At 36.5% G+C, this 22261-nt stretch overlaps 1 protein-coding gene across 2 annotated transcripts in view; it reads left to right on the forward strand.

Annotated features, from left to right (window-relative positions):
• kif7 (kinesin family member 7) overlaps positions 1–22261 on the forward strand; it is a 63380-nt gene that overhangs the window by 12032 nt on the left and 29087 nt on the right. For both annotated transcript variants that reach the window (XM_039773018.1, XM_039773019.1), the window contains exons 2-8: positions 3536–3957; positions 8129–8329; positions 9531–9918; positions 10104–10647; positions 10818–10961; positions 13195–13404; positions 21589–21773. In XM_039773018.1, coding sequence (XP_039628952.1) covers positions 3630–3957; positions 8129–8329; positions 9531–9918; positions 10104–10647; positions 10818–10961; positions 13195–13404; positions 21589–21773 — 2000 coding nt within the window. In that variant the 5' untranslated portion in view covers positions 3536–3629. The remainder of the gene's footprint in view (positions 1–3535; positions 3958–8128; positions 8330–9530; positions 9919–10103; positions 10648–10817; positions 10962–13194; positions 13405–21588; positions 21774–22261) is intronic.

The raw sequence follows: 22261 nt of genomic DNA on the forward strand, positions 1-22261 counted from the left end.
TGCGAGACACTTTGAGAAGAAAAGAACATCAGTGTGGTCTGTAATTCAACTTATTTGTTTCTTGCTTGTTTTATGTGCAGATATTTTTTGCACAACATCTCTCTTTGCAACTTGAGAATAATTTCAAACTTAATATATTATTGCTTTGCATCTTAGCTGTTAATTAACATAAACTAATGAAAACATTGTTATTGGTTGCTTACATGCTTCATTGAACACTTTTCCATTGTAATGCACATATCTTGAAGTGATTCAAAAAATACAGTGTCTTTAATAATCAGTGCCCAGTATGATTATTAGAAAACATGGTGTCCTCCAAACTGAAATTATTTTCAGTTGTATGTCTTACAATCTGCAAACCTTTTAGCCTAAATGATAACTAGTTCCGTATTTCAATTTGGTGCTCTGTTAAACCCAGTTCAATAAATGTTGTATACCGCGTGTTTGTGTCTGTGTGTAGAATTTGTATGCAGCATTTGAAATAATAAAATGTGTGCCTTAATTTAAATGTGTAAAGTCTTAAGTATTTTGAATAATTAATAAAAAGTTGTCATGTTTTTTTTAATCCTCTGACAGCGGTCTAGATCTCTAGTAAACAATGAAAAATCAAACATGACATTATATTTGTAATCATTGATCATTGAGGTCTTTACTACCTTGGGTCCTTCTATTCTAACTATTATTAATAGTAGTTTAACCTCTAGTGTGGTGCCTAAAATTTCAAACCTACTGTTGTGCAACCTGTGCTGAAAAAACAGGGTCTACACCACTCTGTTATAGCTAACGTTATGCCTATTTCCAAGCTACCTTTTTTGTCCAAACTCTTGGAAAAAGTCATCTACACCCAACTGAAGTCCTTCCTGGACGAACACGCAATTCTGGAAGTGTTTCAGTTTGGGTTTAAAACTCACCACAGCACTGAGTCCGCTCTTTAAGGGTTTTTAATAATATTCTTTTAACAGTGGACTCTGGAGACTGTGTACTGCTTATGCTTCTGGATTTAACAGCTGCCTTTGACACGATAGTCCATAAGATCCTCATCTCCAGGCTAGAGCAGTGGGTGTGCATCACAGGTTCAGCTACAGTGGCGTAGCGTAGTGGGCGGCAAAGAATTCCTGTATATTTTAGTCTTTTAAATTGAAATGCCTAAATAAGGGGGTGGCTGACACCCACGCTACGCCACTGTTCAGCTCTCCAATGGTTCAAGTCCTATCTCTCAGATAGAAGTTTTTGAGTCAGCATTGATGATTTTCCATGAGAACCCTGAATGCAATGAGGACTGACTGAGATCATTTTATGTTAGGCAGAATGCCTAGAGGGAGCTGGGTGGTCTCATGGCCTGGAAGCCCTGCAGATTTTATTTTTTCTCCAGCTGTCTTGAGTTTTTTTTTTTTGTTTTTTCTGTCCTCCCTGGCCATCGGACCTTACTTTTATTCTATGTTAATTAGTGTTCTCTTATTTTAATTCTTACTTTGTCTTTATTTCACTTTCTTCATCATGTAAAGCACTTTGAGCTACATTATTTGTATGATAATATGCTATATAAATAAATGTTGTTGTTGTTGTTTACTTCCACCTCTGTTGCCCTACCTTGAGGGCTCCATCCTGTGACCTCATCTGTTCTCCTTGTACTTGCTGCCACTCAGTGCTATTTTCCAGAAACACAGTATTTCCTTTCATCTTTATGCAGACAACTATAAGGTTTGATTTCCCTCTGAAGCGCCCAGGTCCATGTTCTGTCCAGCCCCTTGCTTTATTGCTTTATTGGCATAAGGAGTTGGAGGGCATTCAATTTTCTAAATTTTAATGAGAACAATATAGAAGTCATGCTATTTAGACCCAATGGCACCAGCGGGACCCCCTGTATTGACCTTTCTACTGTGGCTTAATTTGAGAAATCTATAATCACAAATTTAGGTGTGAATGGATTCCACTTTAAAACTTGATAGCCATGTGAACGCAGTGGTAAAATCTTTCTTTTTCCAGTTGAGGCGGCTGTCAAAAATTAAGCCTGTTTTGTCTAAACGCAACATTGAAACAGTGATACATGCTTTTATAACATCTTGTCAAGATTACTGCAATGGGCTTCGTTTTGGAATTAGCCAGGCCTCCATTGCTCGCCTATAGCTGGTGCAAAATGCCTCTGCTCGATTTTTAACTGGCACAAGAAAGCATGAGCATGTTACCCCGACTTTGGCTTCTGGTTCATTTTCAAATCCATTTTAAGATCCTTGTATTTGTTTTTAAATCCTTTAATGGTTGTGCCCCATTTTATTTGTCGGAACTGCTGCACCCTTATGTAATGTCTCGCTCTCTTAGGTCAGCAGGCCTGATGCTTTTACGTGTTCCTAAGGCACGAAGGAAACTCCGAGGCGATCAGTCTTTTTCAGTTGCAGCTCCAAAACTCTGGAACGATTTGCCATTGCACGTTAGGCAGGCTCCTTCACTTGCTGTCTTTAAATCTTATTTTAAAACACAGTTTTAGTCCCTTGCCTTTAAACCCAGTATGAAATGTTGACTGTCTGTATACTTTTTATTATGAATCTCTTTTGTGTTTCTGTTTCTTTTATCCTTTTGGTTATTGTGTGTCTGATACGTTGGGTTTTTACTGTACAGCACTCTGGTCAGCCATGATGTTGTTGTTAAAGTGCTTTATAAATAAATAAATTACCAGTCTCCATTTTGTTTCAATATTTTGTGAAAAGGACTAACTTTGACACCTTCTATCCCATTAGTGGGTGAACCCCTGAGGTCAGCTAATGTGGCATGAACAAGTTCAGGTCAGCTTTATCATTTTTGCTAAAGACACCTATCAATTTACACTTTATCACTAGGGTGGTAATTTACTGCTCAAAATATGGTCCAAAAATAAAAATAGTTTGGGTCTAGAGGGCCGCGAATGGTAGAAACCCTCAAAAACATTGATATCTTGCATAATTAGACATCAATACCAGAGAAACCATATGTCATATGTGAGAAATGTCCTCATATCGGCTGAAAAAAAACTGAAGTGATATCAAAGTGTACCTAAGTAATTCTAATGAATATGATATTACTTTGTTGCTTCCGACCATTATTTAAAGATAGTATTTAGAGGACAATCAAAAGTGGCATATGTACTTTTTGTCTAACCGCATCTGTGAGTAGATGGTTTTAATCTTATTCTCATTAAAACAAACGTGTTTTTCTTTATTTTTGTACTTGTATTTTTTCTTAGTCTGTCATTTTCTAACCCTCTTTGTCCTGAACAGGGCCTGGGGGTGATGGAGTCTATTCCAGGCAGCATAGCGAGCAAGGCAGGAACAAAAAAGGACAGGGCACCAGATTCTTAGTGATGTGTTATATTCTTGTTAGTTGAGTTCATTCATCACAAATGGGTATTTGACTTCAGGGTTACGTTTGCAACCACTAGTGTCAGAAAAATGTAGTATTTTGAGAATGTTAAATGTTAAGAGACAGCATGATATTTTAATTTGTGTGTACTGTCTTAATTTTGTTCTGTTTTCCTTTGCTTTCATTTCTTTTGTTCTGGTAGGTTGCACGTTTTTGGAAGCTTGAAAAGTCATTGTCCTGCAATCGAACAGTAAAGCAAGCCTCACTATTTCCTGCGATTTGGGGATTATTCTATAATGGCTCCAAAAACGCCAGCCCATTCCAAATCTGAAGAAACACCAGTGCAAGTTGCTATTAGAGTGCGCCCCTTGTTGCCTAAGGAAATCCTGCATAATCATGAAAGTTGCATCACAGCAGACCCCTTGAACAAGCAACTCACACTGGGATATGACCGCCATTTTGAATTTGACTTTGTTTTTGATGATTCCAGTGATCAAGAAGAAATATACAGCACTTGTGTGCAGCCCTTAGTTGATGCTTTTTTTCAAGGATTCAATGCTACAATCTTTGCATATGGACAGACTGGTTCTGGAAAGACATATACCATTGGAGAAGCAAGTATATGTAAGTTATTGTTCTGGAGTTGTTCTTGACATTTTTATATCAAGACAAAAGTGATATTGTTTAAAAATAATTGTCATGCTATAGCCATGCTTTAATTTTTAAAAGGTTAATCTTTAGGTTTGTATTAAGAAAATAAGAAAGTTTTTAATGTTGTACGTTTTGGTAAATTAATCGAAACATTTTAGCTTTAAACAGGGCTCAACACAAACTTTTAAAAGGCATTAACTTGGTTTCTAAAACTGAAAATATAGCTGCCATTTTTAACATCCTACACGTGGAGTGATTAAGATGTTATGTAATTATATCTCAGCTTGGTTCTACTTTAGAGAATTTCAATCTGAAGTGGTATCACTTAATATGTTTGAATTCTGAGTCTGCACACATGTATGCCTTGTTTCACAAGGTTTATTCAAACCTAGTCTATGAGGATTGGGGTTTAATTCAGTTTATTGAACAATTGTTCAAAAGTGTTTTTACAGTTAAATAGTACTTCTTAATTAGCTTTTGAAGTTTAAAGTACAAGATGGCTATTTTCAAAGGACTTATTTGAATTTGCTATGGAATATATCCTTCATTTCCTTAAAATATACTGAATATGTGCCATCCTGCAATCTGTTTTGTAATCTTGCTTTTGTGTAATACTCATAATACTCACAATTAAAAATGAACGAGTGAACAAGCCTAAACTACCAGAGTTAATTTCTGTAAGCCACTCCCGAACCTAACAACATGAAAAAGATTTCCTGCCTTTGATAGGACAAAATCCCCAGATCACAACAAAATATACAACAGTATATTGATTCCTTACAGAATGGAACAGATTATTAGTAATTTAAACATGTTTATCACAGTGCAATCTATATATATATATAATTCACTAAGGGAAGACACCCATGGAAAGGCAAGACACCTATGGAAAGCACGCCGGAAGGGGCATGGATTCGCAAAGCCGCCCACAAGTAAGACACCTATGGCGCACGCAGGAAGGAGCCATGCCCAACAACTCCAATACCATTGGATACGACGACAACTCACAGAGCCACGCCCACCAATTTGGACGCAACGACACAGAAAAACGGCATCGTTTATATTCGTTTATCGTAGAGGCCACATGCAATTCTGAGCCACGTTGACTGTTATTAGAGGCATGTTTCTCGCAGAGGTGAATCGCCATATGCAGCGTGTAAAACGGTTTGTGAGGGGTATCCCATGGGATCCTTAAAACAATCCTTTACAACTGAGGTTAAAACACAATGAAGTAAGAAGTCTTTAAAAACCGAGTTTTCGGTTATGACGCACGTCCGCATGCACTATAGCAAACTGTCTTACACGCTACATACAGCAATTTGCGCTACTATCGTGATCGGGTGTCTTGGTGGATTATATATAAAAAAGCAACCAAAACCACACAGAGCAATGAAAAGTCTACGTGAGTCACAGTTGCATGTGGACTGTGCAAGGACGACAACGACTCAAGTGCCGAGTTAGAGGTGGGCACATGAGCAGGCAGGGCGCGATGGCGGTCTGCCAGTTTTCAGTCACGGACGATTGTGTGTTTGTTCGTTCCGTGCATTGTTACAATGTTGCTTTTCTTGCTGATTTCTTACATTACCGATTTTTCAAATGTAAATTTTCTCCCTGTGCTTAAAAATCATTAAAAAACCGACCTGATTATGTGGCGTATGGTACGCCGCGGGTTGGCTAGTGTTATATATTCCAGTAGATTAATTTTACAAACATTCACATTCTGTGTTACAGACATGTAAACACGAACATGCAACAGTCCTCTTATTGTAATGTAAAATAAATCTAGCAACAGGCGTGTGTGCATTTTATCTCTGCCATCTTACCTTCTCTTTCACTTTCTTTTTTCTAAAATATTCATCTGCATTTCTCTTACTTCATCCATTATTGGGTTTCAAAAATATATATCCTTCTTCCATCCATCAATTATCCAACCTGCTATATCCTAACTACAGGGTCACAGAGATCTGCTGGAGCCAATCCCAGCCAACACAGGGCGCAAGGCAGGAAACAAACCCCGGACAGGGTGCCAGCCCACCGCAGAGCAATATCCATCTTTTATTCAAATAAAAAGAAAGATAATAGAATTACTAGTAAAATATATTAGTGTTAAATGAATTTTATTAACATTGTAGCACTTTGGGGGGAAAAAAAGAAGTTGACAAATGCTTCAAAACAATGCTTATATGTATTGTGGACTTGAACCCGGACACACACAGACGGACATCTTAAGTTCACCACACACCCTTTATTTACAATATTTACAGTGCACCCCCAGTGCCTCTTGCACCATTCCCCCAATGTCCAGGCCTCACAGTCCTTTGTGCCTTTCCTTCTCCTGGCCGCCTCCAGTCCTCTCTCCAGCTCCGTCTCTCTTCCACCCGACTTCCGCTCTCGACTGAAGGGAGGCGGCCTTAAATAGGAACCCGGAAAGCTAGGAACCCGGATGGGCTCCAGCTGCTCCCCGGCACTCCTCCGTGGACACCCGTGGCCCCCAACATAACCAGGGCGGGCGCCCTCTTGCGGTCTGGAGGAGGTACAAGCCCTCCTCCGGTCCTCCTGGGCGTCCCGACCGGGCTCCAGCCCCGGCTGGATGCCACAGTATGTAATGGAAGTTGCAGAAAGTCAGCGTATTCTGCAATGTGATGTATTCCTTAGTGTCTTATCAGATTTGTACTGCCAAACCTCTTTGCTTCAGTTCCATCACGGCTCAGTTTTTCCCAGCATGTGTTGCACACATTTTTCAGCCCTTCCCATTTGTTTCTCTATAGGAGGCTAAAGGAGCTCCTTAGCATTCCTGTTAAATGCAAAGATTTGCTTGGTGGCTGGTCGTTACACTATTTTTAACTTGTTTTACCTGCCAAATTGAAAGCCAGAAAGTGCAGTAAGCATGTTTGCAGATTATATTGTATTTTAATAATATACAGACTACCAATTGACAAGTTGTGCATTGATCTGTTAAATACACGTATCGAGTAAAAACCGTCCATTTCCGATCCACTGCCAAAAATCTGGTGCATCAATAAAGTGTTTGACATTCTTGCCAATCGTGGTCGAAAAAATGGTTGCCAGCTGTCTCTAACTGGTCTCCAATGGTAGCCATTAACATTGAGCCATTTTCGATTAATTTTAGCATATCCAGAAAAATTTTAAGGAAGGAAAACAAAATTATGCAAATTTTTACTATGTAAATGAGTTGCCTCATAAGACTTTAAGACTTCAGTGTACCTGCTTTTATATTTTGCACATTGTAAGTTAGTTATTAAACTATGGTAGTGTTCATTGAAGCTGCGTTTTCCCAAAATTACCAAAGTTCAGCAGCTTCAACTCAAAAAATGGGATTCAACAAAAGCCTGATGCGCAGAAATGATTCCACAGGCAAAATGTCTTCGTTTTTAAAAGTTTAATTAGTTTAATTAGTTTAATAAGTTTCAAAGTAAAACAGTTCACACAAAAGAGAAAATTAAAACAAAAAAGGAAAAATGAATGTTAAGAAAGGTTCAGTTCAAAGCTTAAATCTTGTTACATCTCAAATCGTTACTATTTACCTAACATTTCTGAACCATTTCAAAACGGTCAGAAAACTGTATGCTTATCCCATCTCTGAGTAGAAAATGGGTCTTTCAAGTCCCTCTTTACTGGGATCTGTTCTTTCCACAACTAAGCTTATTATCACACTGTTTCTCAGTTATGGTAAGAAGGTCCTATCTCTTGGTAACTTATAGGGGGGAAAAGACTATACCATAAGTTATGACTATGAAAGAAATTTATGTTCTATTCAAATTAAGCAAATATTAATATGAGTTTAACTCAAAACTTCAACTTTCTAAGATTGGCTCTTACAGTTCATTATTTTGGACTTTAAAATTTTTTGCAACAATATTGCTGTTTTCCAGATCCCTGCATTTTATTGAAAGTTAGCAAAAACAATTTCCTTGTCTGAAAAAAAACTTTTAATACTTAGAGGTCTTTCAGAATTAATAAATTTGCAAAGAACTGAAACTCCAAAAGTAAGCCTATTGATTAATTTTCCTAAAATACAGCTGGTGTTGCTTGAATGAATGAATTAATTAGTGCAGATGATATAACTTTTAATGACTTTGAACTGTTTTGATTGGATTACTGAGGAATACTGGTTTCATTTCAGCCTCTTTTAATGATGAGAAGCAGGGTATCATTCCACGTGCCTTGGCTGAGATCTTCAAGTTACTGGATGAAAATGACCTCAGTGATTTTTCTGTCCGGGTGTCCTATCTGGAGGTGTACAAGGAGGAATTTCTTGACCTCCTGGAAGTGGATACAGCTAGTAAAGATATCCAGATTCGAGAAGATGACAAAGGTGGCATCTGTATGTACAGAAGACTTTCTTTAACCTTTATGTTGGACAAATAAAAGTGATAAATATAATGTTGACTTCTTCTTTTGGAGTTATCTTAGACCAAAGTCTTGAAATTATGAAGATCAAACATTTTTTCACTGTTGATGTTTTGGAAAATCCTGATCATGATTCTGAAAAGAAAAGAAATTGTCTACCTAGATGTCAGTTATCTTTGATAACTTTTGAACCAGAGAGACTAGCCCAGATCTGATTAAGGCAGGTTATTTTTATGCATATGTACAGAGCTAATTAAATTAGCACTTGCAGTTACTTCATTGTGGTAGCTGGGATATAAGTGGACAAGAAATTCAAGCAAGAATATTTTTTTTTTTCTTCAAATAACATACATAAAACTGATTCATAGTAAATCATTTTGTCACTATGATGCATAGAAGATAAAAAAAATAATCTCTTTGTTTCTGTGCAGTACTAAAACATTTCATTTAATGCTGTGCATGTTTCAAATACTGTATGACCAAAGCCATGGTAAGATGTTCCACTATCTGCATCTTTTCCACTCCACCTGTTTAAATCTGGTAATTGTAGTAACACCGTCAAGTTCCATTAAGCACTGGTCAACAGAGTATGTCTACATAGCTCCTGTGGCTGAAGATGTGCAAGTGTGCTTTTTCTTTCTTGAAAATGACCCTATTGCGAGTTAGTGATTAATTTGGAAAACTGGTAAATAAATCTATTTAATCCAGGATTTCTTTATTTTTCAGACTTTGTCAGTGATTATCAGGTTAGAGTCTATCAAAAGCCATAGTTATCAGTGACATCCAGGACGAAGTTCCCCAACTTGTGATTTTAAGAAAAGATTTTTGTTTCTCACATATATATGGAGATAAATTAAGTATGTCTGGTTCTCTGTCATTCTTCAATTTGAAGGCCTGCATTCCCAAGAACTATATTTTTTCAGAAATATACAGGTGGAAATTGAATGTAATGAAAGCCTTTGCTATGCAATGTATAAGATAATTCCAAAATTTCTGGAATTAGTAAGACATTTTTATACTAGTTATGAACATACATGTAGTTATTCCTACTCTGATTAAGGTTGTTAGGTTGATATTAACAACTGTAGAGTTTGTGATGATTTAAAATTACAACATAATTTGACTTATAAAAACAGAACAAACTTTTTTTTGATGCTTAATGTCTTCTTCTACAGGGCTTTGTGGAGTAAAAGAGTCTGAAGTAGAAGGTCTTGATGAAGTTTTAAGTTTATTGGAGATTGGTAATACTGCCAAGCACACTGGGGCTACCCAAATGAATCCAAGTTCTAGTCGCTCACACACTATCTTCACTGTGTTCATGGATCAGCGTCGAGGAGGCCTGAGAACTGACGGCGTTAACTCTCAGATTCTAATGTCCAAATTTCATTTTGTGGACCTAGCAGGCTCTGAGCGAATCCTGAAAACGGGGAACACAGGGGAAAGACTGAAAGAAAGTATCCAAATAAATAGTGGTCTGCTTGCTTTGGGTAATGTTATTGGGGCCTTAGGTGACCCCAAGAGAAAAGGCACTCACATTCCTTATCGAGATTCCAAGATTACAAGGTATTTTGAGTAATTTTTATATTTTTTTTTTGTAAGCCTTTATAATACAGAGTATGTAACCCTAATGAAATTAGATTATTGTAATAATAATAATTTTAATATAGTTGGAATAAATGCATGAAATCATAAATGATTCAGTAATTTTATAGGTCAACTAAAATTGTACACTCTTTTCTTCTTTTCAGAATTCTTAAGGATTCCCTTGGTGGAAATTCCAAGACACTTATGATTGCATGCATTAGTCCTTCTTCCTCTGATTTTGACGAGAGTCTAAACACTTTAAAATATGCCAAGAGAGCACAAAACATTCAGAACAAGGTTACAATAAACTGCCGTAAAGATGCTGATCGAACAGAGGGACTTGAGCAGCAAATACGTGCCCTTCGTCGTGCCCTGGAGAACCGACACCGGTCTGAAACTCGCATTATTGCTCGGAAAGATCAGGGAAGAGTTAAATGGAGAGCTGGAAGTGAATTCAGTAAATTGCAGATAGAGTGTGCCCATTACAGAACTTGCACTGATGCAGCATACAAGTTATTTATGGAACTTCAAGGAGAAGGGACGCTGAGCCCTGGACAAATCTTGAGGGTAAAAGAATGGCTCTGTGCAGTAGAGGAAGAGCGCAGTGAGTTGACCACAGCCTCTGGGCCAGACAGTGGGATTGAAAGTACATCAGCAGAGGATGCAGCAGCAGATGCTTTGAAGAAATTAAATATGCCTAGATATGAAGTAGGTGCAAGGACAGAGTGTTAAAAATACATTTAATTTTAAATTGCTGCATATGGCTTGAATTTAATTTGAATGTACATTAATATTTTTAATAGTTTCCTATAAAATATTTTTTAACTGTGTTACTAATGTACTGTAATTTTTTTTTTTTTAAACCAAATGATTTTAAGGGCACTGACCAAGGCTCTATGTCATGCAGTGCCAATCAGGATGAATGCATAGCTCAACTTAAAGCTCATATACAGCGACTAGAGGAAGAGAATACTGATTTTCTGGCAGCCCTTGAAGATGCAATGGAGCAGTACAAACAGCAAGTATATAAAGCCAAAGTTATTTATATTATTCTAAATGTGAATTGGCACTATATTGTACAGCATAATATCATTACTTTAGAATTCATATAAGAATATTTTTCCCTATGATAGAAAAATACTGTAGTTACAGTATTTACCCCTAGTAAAATATTAAAATAAATCCAAAAACAGCAGCTGTTTCATTGACTAGCATAAGTTAGCTGTATCTGAGATTAGGAATATTTTGTTAAAAATTTTAGTTAAAAACTCAGATGAACGTTTTGTTAAAATGTATGCTGCCTTTTGACATAATTGGTTGAATATTTCACCACTGGTTATAAACAAGTCATTTTTATTTTATATTGTATCATTTATAGAATACAACATCATATGGTTTTTTCCAACCAGTCAAGTACACTTTAACGATAAAATATTGCACTGAAGCCTTTATAATCTAAGATAAAGATAAGTGCATTTTAACTAAACAAAACAGCAGGAGATAGGTTAAATTGTAAAATCTGAAAAAAAGCAATATAATGGAGCAGTCTGAGTCAAAAAAAATGATAATAATGGAAAACAGTGAGACAGTTGTGTGTTGGTCCTCTGCTTCATTTCAAAAAGTCAGCACTGCAATTAACTGGGCTTCCTCATGCAGAGTCTTTCCAGTAGTAACCTAGGTATTTTGTTGCATATTTAAAGTTGTAGCGTTCACCCTTTTATTATGGTTGTGATGAATATCAGCAATATTGCTACCTGTTGGCACAGTTTCATGTAAATATTTCAGTATTCGTGATAACTGTTGAACCTCATCAACAAAATACCACATGATGGGATTTTAGATTTTAAAAACTAAAAGGAAAGCTTCTCCACCTTGCTGCATTTTGTCTTGGCTTTGACTCTACTGTGGTTTTGTCAGATTATTGTGAATCAATGTACTATCATAAAATCAGTTTAAGTTCATCTGCCTTTTTTAAAAAATGGCCTAAGATTCTGCTTTACAGTCATAAAAGTATTGTGGAATCCACTATTAACTGAATGACTGCAGACTGCTGTGACTCTGATATACTTTATAGAAGAAGCCCTAAACCATAATGCTTTACTTGGAATATATTACATGTTCTTTCAGGTATTTCAATTTGATGTCAGTTTTTGGGTTTCTCTTAGACATAACACCTGCATAGGTGCAAACTGACACAAATATGGACTATTCTGTCCAGTGCACATTGTTCCACATATCTTGTTCTATGGCAAATTAATAACTATCAGCTGTTAATCTTGCAAATTTATATTGATGATTTTTTTTTTTTTGTGAGCAGCATTATCTTAATTCCTTAATTCTTAATCTCTTTTGGGATACTCATTTCTACAGCTGTTTTTAACGTGTTATCTTATGGACCTTTATATTGATTGCAATATATTATTTTAAACTTGAAATGAAAACCAGAGATACTTTTTGAGTATCTAACAATAAACAAATGATTTTAATTATAGAGTAAACGTTATGTGAGGAATATTTAATTTTAAATTCCTTTGAATTTGCTTAATAAATCTCCTAGACATATAGACATTACTATCCTTTCTTCTTTGGACTCCTGGAACTGTGGTTAATCTTAGCATTATGTTTCAGCCCTTGTTTTAGGTTTAAAATCAAATTAAATAAGCCTGCTTATCTCTCTATATAAAACTAGGCTCATAAAAATGATCTGTAATTATTTGTTGATCGTTTGTATCTGGTTTGATACACTTGGTTTGAATTGTAATCAATTACAGGGTCATAAACCAAAAAATCTCTTATTTTAGTAATATTTTTAGGCTAGGTCTCCTATTGACTGTGATGAAATGAAAATCAGATTTCCATATTTGCAAATACATAAAAAGGTATAGCACTTTTTCAGGGGATGTCTTTACTTTCTCATATCACTGTTGGTGGTTGATTCATCACCATGTTAATGGTGTTGCAACACGTTGCATAAGTACTGTAATGTTAAAAGGCACAGGAATAGGATTACTTTTTATAGCAAAAATAGCAATATGGTGCATTAAATGGAAGTTTATAGTAATTGTATGGAATTTCCAATTTATTGTGTTTTTCTTAACAACCAATACATTTGTTTACACGTCATGAAAGATTCGATGACGCCAACTAGACTGGGACACAAAAGAGTTGATTCTTCTGTTCAAAAACACTAACTGTTACATATTTTTTAAAATCTTGTTGCAATAATCTTGTATTTGTTTTATTTATTTTGATTAGAGTGATAAACTTCAGGAGCAGCAGGACTTCATTAGTGAAATACTAAGTCAGACAATTAAACCAGCTCATTCTCTGTCAAATTTATTGGGAAGTATTCATTTGGTGGATCTCAAAAGACGACCGCACACTGCTCCTATGGATTCAGCATACTCCTGCACTTCTAATAGGATGTTTTTAAATGATGAAAATGATAAAAGTAATCCTGAAAAGGTAAGATTGTTATGATATATATATTTGAGTATATATATATATATATATATATATATATATATATATATATATATATATATGGGTAGCACGGTGGCACAGTGGTAGCACTGCTGCCTCACAGTAAGGAGACCTGGGTTTGCTTCCCAGGTCCTCCCTGCGTGGAGTTTGCATTTTCTCCCCGTCTCTGTGTGGGTTTCCTCCGGGTGCTCCGGTTTCCTCCCACAGTTCAAAGGCATGCAGGTTAGGTGCGCTGGTGATCCTAAATTGTCCCTTGTGTGTGCTTGGTGTGTGTGTGCCCTGCGGTGGGCTGGCTTCCTGCCATGTGTACTGGCTGGGATTAGCTCCAGCAGACCCTCGTGACCCTGTGCTAGGATATAGCGGGTTGGAAAATGACTGACATGACATGACTATAAATATATATACTTAAAATGTTTGATTAATGTTAATTATCTCCTCAGTTTCATTAAGTTAATAATACTCCTGTATAAATTGCATTAAACTGTGCTTTATATATGCATATAAAAGATACATATAAATCATGTTTTATGCTTCACGGATGGTCCACTAAGAACGGTAAAGTAAAAAAAGAAACAAATATATTTGCAACAGATGAATGAACACAAGTAAAATAATTCAGAAAAAAAATAATGTTGCGGTATGTCTGTTGATTTTCAGGTGAGGAATACAAACATTTTGAGGTAAGGTGTACTCATACTCATGGCGGCTGAGAATGGTGATGTGTTGCGTACTGATTAGCACATGCAAGTGATAATTTTAGTAATGACCCCATAAACCTAATAAGACCACATAGTGACTGCACTTAAACATTTGTGTGTGGTATTTTAGGATGCTACATAATTTATCAAGAAATTATTAAAATTAAAACACTATAAGGTGGTTTGATACAGAAAGTCCACGGTTCCCTATACGACAGCTGTTTCTTTAAGTGAATTTTTTTTAATTGAATGGAAATATGCTAGAAAGGAAGCATTTATCAGAAAACAGATTCAGGATCTCCATTTCTGAATTCAGAAAACATTATTTTGGAGTTATTCTGTACATGCAACATATGAAAAGAAAAATGTAAGTTCAGTTTGTGTGCAAGTAGCTATAAAGTGACATAACACAGTTTTGCTAAGGGGAGATAAATAGAAGAAGAAAATTAATGAAGTAGTTTTAGAAAGACGCAATGGATCACAGAAGGGTTTGCCCTGGAGGTTAGTGTCAGTGTGCATCTTCAAAAAGAACAAAGTAGATGAAAGTTGATCCTACACTAATAAATCAAGAGGTGACTTAGTTGAATTTTAATAATGAATTTTATGCAGTACACTGGTAAAGTGGAAATTGGATCATAAATGCATTGTTCAATTTTTTTTTTAACTACATCTGGCAAAAATAATGACATTGACATAAAAACAGATAATTACATACACAAGGCTCTGGGACTGTTTTCAAATTTAATTGCAAAGGTAATTAAGGAGTATGCCCTCTTATTCACTGAAGGGTTCATCTCACTGTGGCATATAATTAAAACAATGAGAGTCTTCATTTTTCCTTATGGGATGTCTTTCCACGCCCATTTCATTTTATGGTCGCCTGAGCCATAATCATGACTGAATGAGAGAAAGAATCTAGGTGTCTTCCAACAGCACTTTACCTTTTCAGTTGGTTTCAGGTTTGAGGATCTTTCAAAGAGTTTCGCGAGTCATACCAGTAAATTGTATGTGGTCAAGCATTATCTTTTTGGAAAACCCTATTATCATCATTGAAAGCAGGGCTAGTCACCACCTGAGTATTTTTTTTTTGAGTTGTTGGGGTGCCTTCAGTGGTAACCAATTTTAAATCTATTGTTTTATGTTTCAGCTTCCCAAAGAGTGATGAAAGGCATTGTTGTATGGCTTGCAAGAGTGCCCTCTGGAAAGTCTGTTTATAAGGCCTTCTAAAGGCACTTTGCCAATTACTTTGACCAAAAGAGAAATAAGATACATCATTTAAGAAGAATCTGTGTAACAGTACTACTTGGTGAAGTCATTCTTTCAATCAACAAAGCTCTCACTGTCTGTTTTGAATTGTCACTTGATGGCATTGCATATTTGAACTAGATAACACTGACATTAGAACTTTAGTCTGCAGGTTAACATTTAATTCAATTCAGTTTATTTTCATACAGTGCTCTTCGCTGCATGCAGGAACAGAGCACTGTGACAAAATCTCAGGTAAAATTCAAATACAAATTTTACAAGGTAGTATATGCAGTATTTGTACATATTAAGATACAAGTTTGTTTAAAAGCACAGGAAAGCAAAGTAGTTTGAAACTGATGAACTTAAAAAGAAACCATCCATGTCTGTGTATTATTGTTTACAGTTGAGAAGAGAAAAACAATAACTCCAGTTTATATATACAGTGTATATATATATATATATATATATATATATATATATATATATATATATATATATATATATATATATATATATATATTGTAATAAAGGCACTATATTGCACCTGACCAGGCACAGATTGGACACAGGAGGCACGTATAAAAGAAAAGACTTTTTATTTTTCTTCAGCTGGAGGGCACGTCTTCCCCGTAATCCCTCCAGCCACAACACAGTCCCAAGTAAAGCACAAATAAACCACACCAGCACTATCCTCTCTTGCACCACCACTCCTCCACAAGCTTAGTCCTCCTCCTCCCTACTCTGGCCGCTGAGTGGTGGTTGCTGGCTCCCTTTTATCAGGCACCTGGAAGTGCTCCAGGTGGTTGATTATCGACATCTGGCTGCACTTCCGGATAAGATGAAACCAGTGCCCAAAAGGGGTCAGCCGCTCCTGTTGCAGCACCCCTTGGTGGTGCCTGCGGAACCCTACAGAGCTGCACAGAACTCCAACCCCCATGAAGCCCTGAGGGAGTCCGAGGCACCACTGCAACCCAGGAATGCTCCCAGTGCCAAGTAGCGTCCAGGGGGAAATACTGGGCTTCCCACCCTTGTCCCCCTGGCAGATGTGGTGAAGGGGCATCCTGGCCAGACATGGGCCGTGGCCATCTGTCACAAAATATATATATAAATAATATATATTGCGACGGACAGCCGGGTCCCATGCCCGGCCGGGACGCCCCTGTTGTGTATATTCTGGGGGAGCCACCATGGACACTTCAGTACCTCCCCGGGACACTTGGTGGCAGCCTCCATGGCGGACGGTGATTCCCCAACCACCTGCAGGGCTCCATGGGAGATGGAGTCCTCCACAGCCTGGTTGGGGGCTCGGGTGGCCGCTAGGGGGAGCTATATAGACTCCGCAGCCTGGCTGCTTGAATTCTTAGCCCCACCCGGAAAGGCAATTAGGACCAGGTGGTCAACCAGCTGGAACTCTTCCGGGTGGGGTATAAAAAGGGCCAGCCACCTCCACTCGAGGCCAGAATCGGGAGGAAGAGGACGAGGTTGCTTGGGAGGAGTGGTGGAGCAGGAAAAGTTTGGTTTGTGTGGGTTTTTGTGCTTGGACTGTGTTGGGCCTGTGGGACACGGGGAAGACGTGTGCCCACGGCTGAAGAATTAAAAATAAAAAAAACCCTTGAGTGTGAACACGTGCCTCTGCGTAGTCTGTGCCGGGTTGGGTGCTATATAGCGCCTTTTCACAATATATATAGGCTAATTATGACAATGATATCAGGTGGCAAAGAAATAGGATAAATTCAAGCCCAATTAATTTTAATATTAAAATTAAGTTTAACATGAATTAATTCAAGATTAGTTATCACATTTATAAATAATTTATAAGACGTCTTTATAGATTTTTATAACTGAAGAACTTAATGCATGTTTGTTTTTATTGTATTTTGTCTTTTCACTTTTACCATTTGAAATAAATAATTGTTTATTATTTCTTATACCTGATTTTTAATCATAATTTAGCAGTTTTCAACTAAAGATAATTTTTACTTTTATACTCAAAAGTAAATTTAAGAATATGTACTTTTGACATTTACCAGAGTATTTTTTTATAGATCACTTTTACTTAAGTAATGTATTTCTGTACTTCTGCCACTTCTGCAATGGGTAAATAATTGTAAGCTGTGCAGTGCCCTGATACTCACCTCTCTGTTTATTTGTCTCTTTCTGTCTCTCACTCTGACTGCTGATCGCTGTGATCATAATGATTCTCTCCCTCTATATCACTCTATATCATTAATTTAATCATGTTTTATTACTTTAAACAGATAAAAGCAGAGTAAGTCTGAAAGTGACAACTTTGAAATTGGGTGCATGCTTTGAAAGGACACTGTGTATTGCAGTGTTTAGCTATATGTAGTTAAATTAATTTCTGTAGTAGTGTGACATAATTGCAAGTGTGAAGAAAATGCTGCATCTGTTGAATTTATGGATATAATGGAGCCTCATTGTTAACCTTTTATTGTCATTTTCTGTAGGCTTAAATTGCTTGGGTCAACTTGTGAACATTAATTTGAATTTTAGATTTACAAATATATACTGTTTTCTTGTTAAAATATAAAAGAATGATGGATCTTAAAGGGTTTGAAACCAATCCATACCCCCATCCAGAATCATAGTTTTACAAAATAGGGACCCCCAAACAGAATTTTGCATAGGGCCCTAAAAAAGCTAGAAATGGCCCTGATCATAACTACATATTGTATAGATGATATTGTCATCATCAGCAAATAACAAGAAAAAATAACATTAGGATTTAGAACATTATTAGACATTACACGTGACATAAAATTTAATTTAAAAATAAGCTGCAAGAACAAAAGTGTCAGTAACTGGCAATTATATTGTGACTGGTGTAGTTTTTGGAGCTGCTGCCTCACACATTTTAGACTCCTGAATTTAAATCCCACTCCCAAAAATATTGTGTAAAATTTGAGCGTTCTCCTAGTGTTTAGGTAGGTTTTAACAGATTACTTTACTTCCAAACATACAGTACATTTCAGATACAGAGCCTTCATTCATTGATTGAGTCTAAACCTGATACTGTCAGTATATGGATTTGAGTGTGTGCCTGTGCTCGTAGTGCAAGAAACTGGTGAGATAGGCACCTCCATCATGACCCTGTAAAGGTATGTCAGTTTGCAAAATCAATTAATAAACTTTCAGTGCATTACAACTTTCTGCAGAATTAAACTGTTAATAAGATATTTAATTAGAAGCTGATGGATGTCATTTGTCATGTGTAATGGTTATGGTATGATATGAATATATGAAAAGAAGTATTTGTGAGGAAGTTGCACTTGAAAACCTGAAGATGTAACAAAGATTCCAAATGCATAACAACATGTACATGTAGGGCTAAGCATATTTTTTACTAATTGAGAAGTATCTCCATGACACATTACTAGTATTCAGTCTTCCACAGTTAAGCACAGTCACTGATACCAGTCAACCCACCTGTACGCAGGGAGAATGTGAAACTTCCATGCAGACTCTGACCAGGCTGAGCCATTGCACACCCAAGTTAAAACCTCTGTATTAAACTTAGAAATGTTGACACAATTTAAACTAAATGTACAACTATAATATCTGTTTAGTTCTTGTCACTTCATGGCACAATATGAGTGTGCTGAATCACTGTCTCTTATTAGCTGCCACTAGAAGAACAGATCATAGGTGTGAATGATAATACCAGCTGCAAGCAGGCAATATTGTGAAATAATAAAATAATTTTGGAGAAATATCACAATAATTATTACTGTGAAATGTTCCAATACTTTTGAAAAATAATGCTAAAAACATATTTTGAGTTAACAGAATGGTTCCTTAGAATTAAATATACAGCTTAGTGCATTTAAAGGCTGAGGGCCTCATGGATAATGCTGTGTGTAGAATTCACACTAAAACATAGTGTACGGACAAAAGCAGAAATGTGAAAAATCCAGGCGCATAAATCTGTGTACACACCAACTTCCATATTCTTCCACTCCATAAATCTCGGTTAGGGTGAAAAGTAACACTCTTTTAACGCACCTGTCTCTCCACCCCGACTCCTCCCAGAATTATGCAATTATGCCTCTTTGAATATGCAAATAAATATAAATAGCCCCTTATGTTTTGCGTTCTGTGAAAAGGCAATGGCAAAAGCATGGGAAAAAAGAAGAATTTCAGCAAATACCAAGTACAGGCAAGGAAAAACGTACTGTTTGTTGGATTAAGCATAAAGATATCAACCAAAGGAAGTTGATTGAGTGACAGAGTGGCAGAGAAACTTGAAAGTTCAAGTTCAGAAAGTCGTACAGTGCACGAAATAAATAAGAAGTGGTCAGATATCAAAGTTGCCATGAAAAGGCGAGTCGTAGCCTACCATCTCAGTGTCATATGGAAGCATATTAGGGTACAGAGACAAGAAGAAAACACTGGGACACAGTGTGAAAAAAGGTAGAAATTTCCACTTTAATCACGTAGTTTATTTTTGTCATTAAAGTAGAACGTTATAAAGTTCATGTTAAAATTGTTTAATAGTTTCTCTGATCCCATCGTAACTAAAGTAAAACGTTAAATGCTTCGTATTCTATGTGTTCTTCTATGTAATCTTACATGTGTGAATCAGTACGTGCTTCTTAAACGGGCTTTCTCTTATGCCAACAGGACACAGAATACACTACATTCATGATGTTACTGCTCTTTGAACAATTTAAATACTAAGATGTATACTTGATATCATTTTCATAATGACAGAAATGAAAGCATGTATAAAACATTGAGGCACGTTGGCGCAGTGGTAGTGACGAGTTGGCACCCCTTCCAGAGCTTGTTCCTGCCTTCCGTAACATGCTTGCTGCGCCGTGTGCAACCCTCAATAAAATATTTTGTTGCAGCAGTACTGTCTCTTTCAAATGTACTAACTCCTGATTCCTGTCCTTCCTTTTCTTTCTCCAACTAACCAATCGCCACACTATCTGTAAGCTTAGAATGCCTATTCTTGAAAACTTTTAAGCAACACAAAATATCTTCGTAGTACATGTTTAAGTATTCCATCCATCTATCCATCCAGAGTCACGCCAACCCCAGCAAGCATACAGTGCAAGGCAGGAAAAATCCCTGAACGGGGCACCAGGTCATCGCTGACACTGTGCCACTGAATCCTTGCATATTTAATCATTAACAATATAAATTATTTAAATGAAGTTAAAAATTAATCTGTATAATGTAATATATATATTTTACTGCATTTCATCCTTAAAATCAATATCAAGAGCTCCACGAAGATAGCGCCTGGAAATCTAAATCAACTTAGAAGCCAGTCGCTATCATCTGTAAATACCTGCTCTCTTCTGTTGAATTGAATTCAATTTCTTTATTGTTATTGTATGGTGAAATGAGATTCAATTTGCAAATCCTCCATAAACTTATTTTCTTATAAAATGGTAAAACAACAACAATAATAATAATAATAGGATAAAAAACATGAAACATATACAATATGAAAGCATAAGTGGCTCAGGTTGTGCAGTATTACAACTGTAATGCAAGTGTACAGTGAGGCAATTGTACTTATAAGTACAAACAATTCTACCGGGAGCACTTGATGGACTGATTGAATGTGTTTATAGCTCTTGAGATGAAACTGTTTCTGAACCACGAGGTCCATACAGGAACTCTGAAATGTTTGCTGAATGGGAGAGGTTCAAATAGACTATGTGCATGGCTAAGGCAGCGTGTGGTAGACGCTGCACCCCAATAATCCTCTTCCCGATCAGCTGCTGTAGAGCTGTGATTCTACAATCGGGTACAGTGGGTTAAATACTTAGAGTGGTGCACTGATAGTAACAATGCTAAAGTGGCTATGGTATTTGGAATAGTTTGGCCATTCGGTGCACCATTATATGGTTACGGGTTGATTACAATCAGATGCCTTGAACTAAAACTGACCGGAGAACTTGAATACGCAAGGGATTAAGCTGGCATGAAAATGTGCGTGGCTTTATGCCAAGTTTAGTTTTTATACATCGCGATGTGAGCATGGAAACGGGTGTATGCAACATTTTTGTGCGTATGCACCATAGAAATGAGATTATAAAGAAATAAAAATATATGTATATGCACACACAAGAAGCTATAAATGTCTACCTACACTTTTTGAAAATTCACTAATGATGATATAATTCCACCTCTAATATAATTATAAAGTTTGTATAGTGAAATGCTTTTGATTTTCCTCTTTTAGATTCCTAGAGTTGTTTGTAGAGAGCATCCTCAGGTTGGAGTGCAGTGTTGTAGTCGATGTTTGTTAGAGCGACAAGATGAGTGGGAGGAACTGCCAGAATACACCAAAGCTGCAGATGCTGCATACAGAAGACCAGAAAAGAGTAGCGTAGAGGAGAACTTAGAACAAATGGGGAAAAAGCTCAGGTAAATGCTTTGGGTGCTGTTTTTATTATTTACTTTGAATGTTATTTAAATGTTTCTTGTCATCTAAATAAAAAAAAATTTCTTCTTTAAATTTATCTACACTGCCAGGTAGTATAAGGGTTTAAGTAAAGCAAACTATGGTGTTATTAAGAGGGAGCCCAATCAGATTTGAGAGTGTTAATATGATTTCATTCAGTAAATTTTTAATTATCACAAATGTATTAAACAGTTCCGTATTGCATTTTTCTTCAATGTACCTTCTTCTTCTTTTGACATCCCTTAAAAATGTTCCTCACTGCTTGCAATAGGATTTTTGGTACTGTCTTTTAAACTAGCAAATATTAATACAATCTTCTATTTACTTAACATACTTGTTTCTCACACTATTATTCTGTCTATATTGCAGTTTTCTGCTTTTAAATGATTTCTAAATTTTAAATGATTTCATTTGAATTGAAACTATCTTTTACCAAATGGTAGGAAATGAC

This window comes from Polypterus senegalus, chromosome 12, assembly GCF_016835505.1.
Source record: "Polypterus senegalus isolate Bchr_013 chromosome 12, ASM1683550v1, whole genome shotgun sequence".
In the NCBI taxonomy this organism is placed as follows: Eukaryota; Metazoa; Chordata; class Cladistia; order Polypteriformes; family Polypteridae; genus Polypterus; species Polypterus senegalus.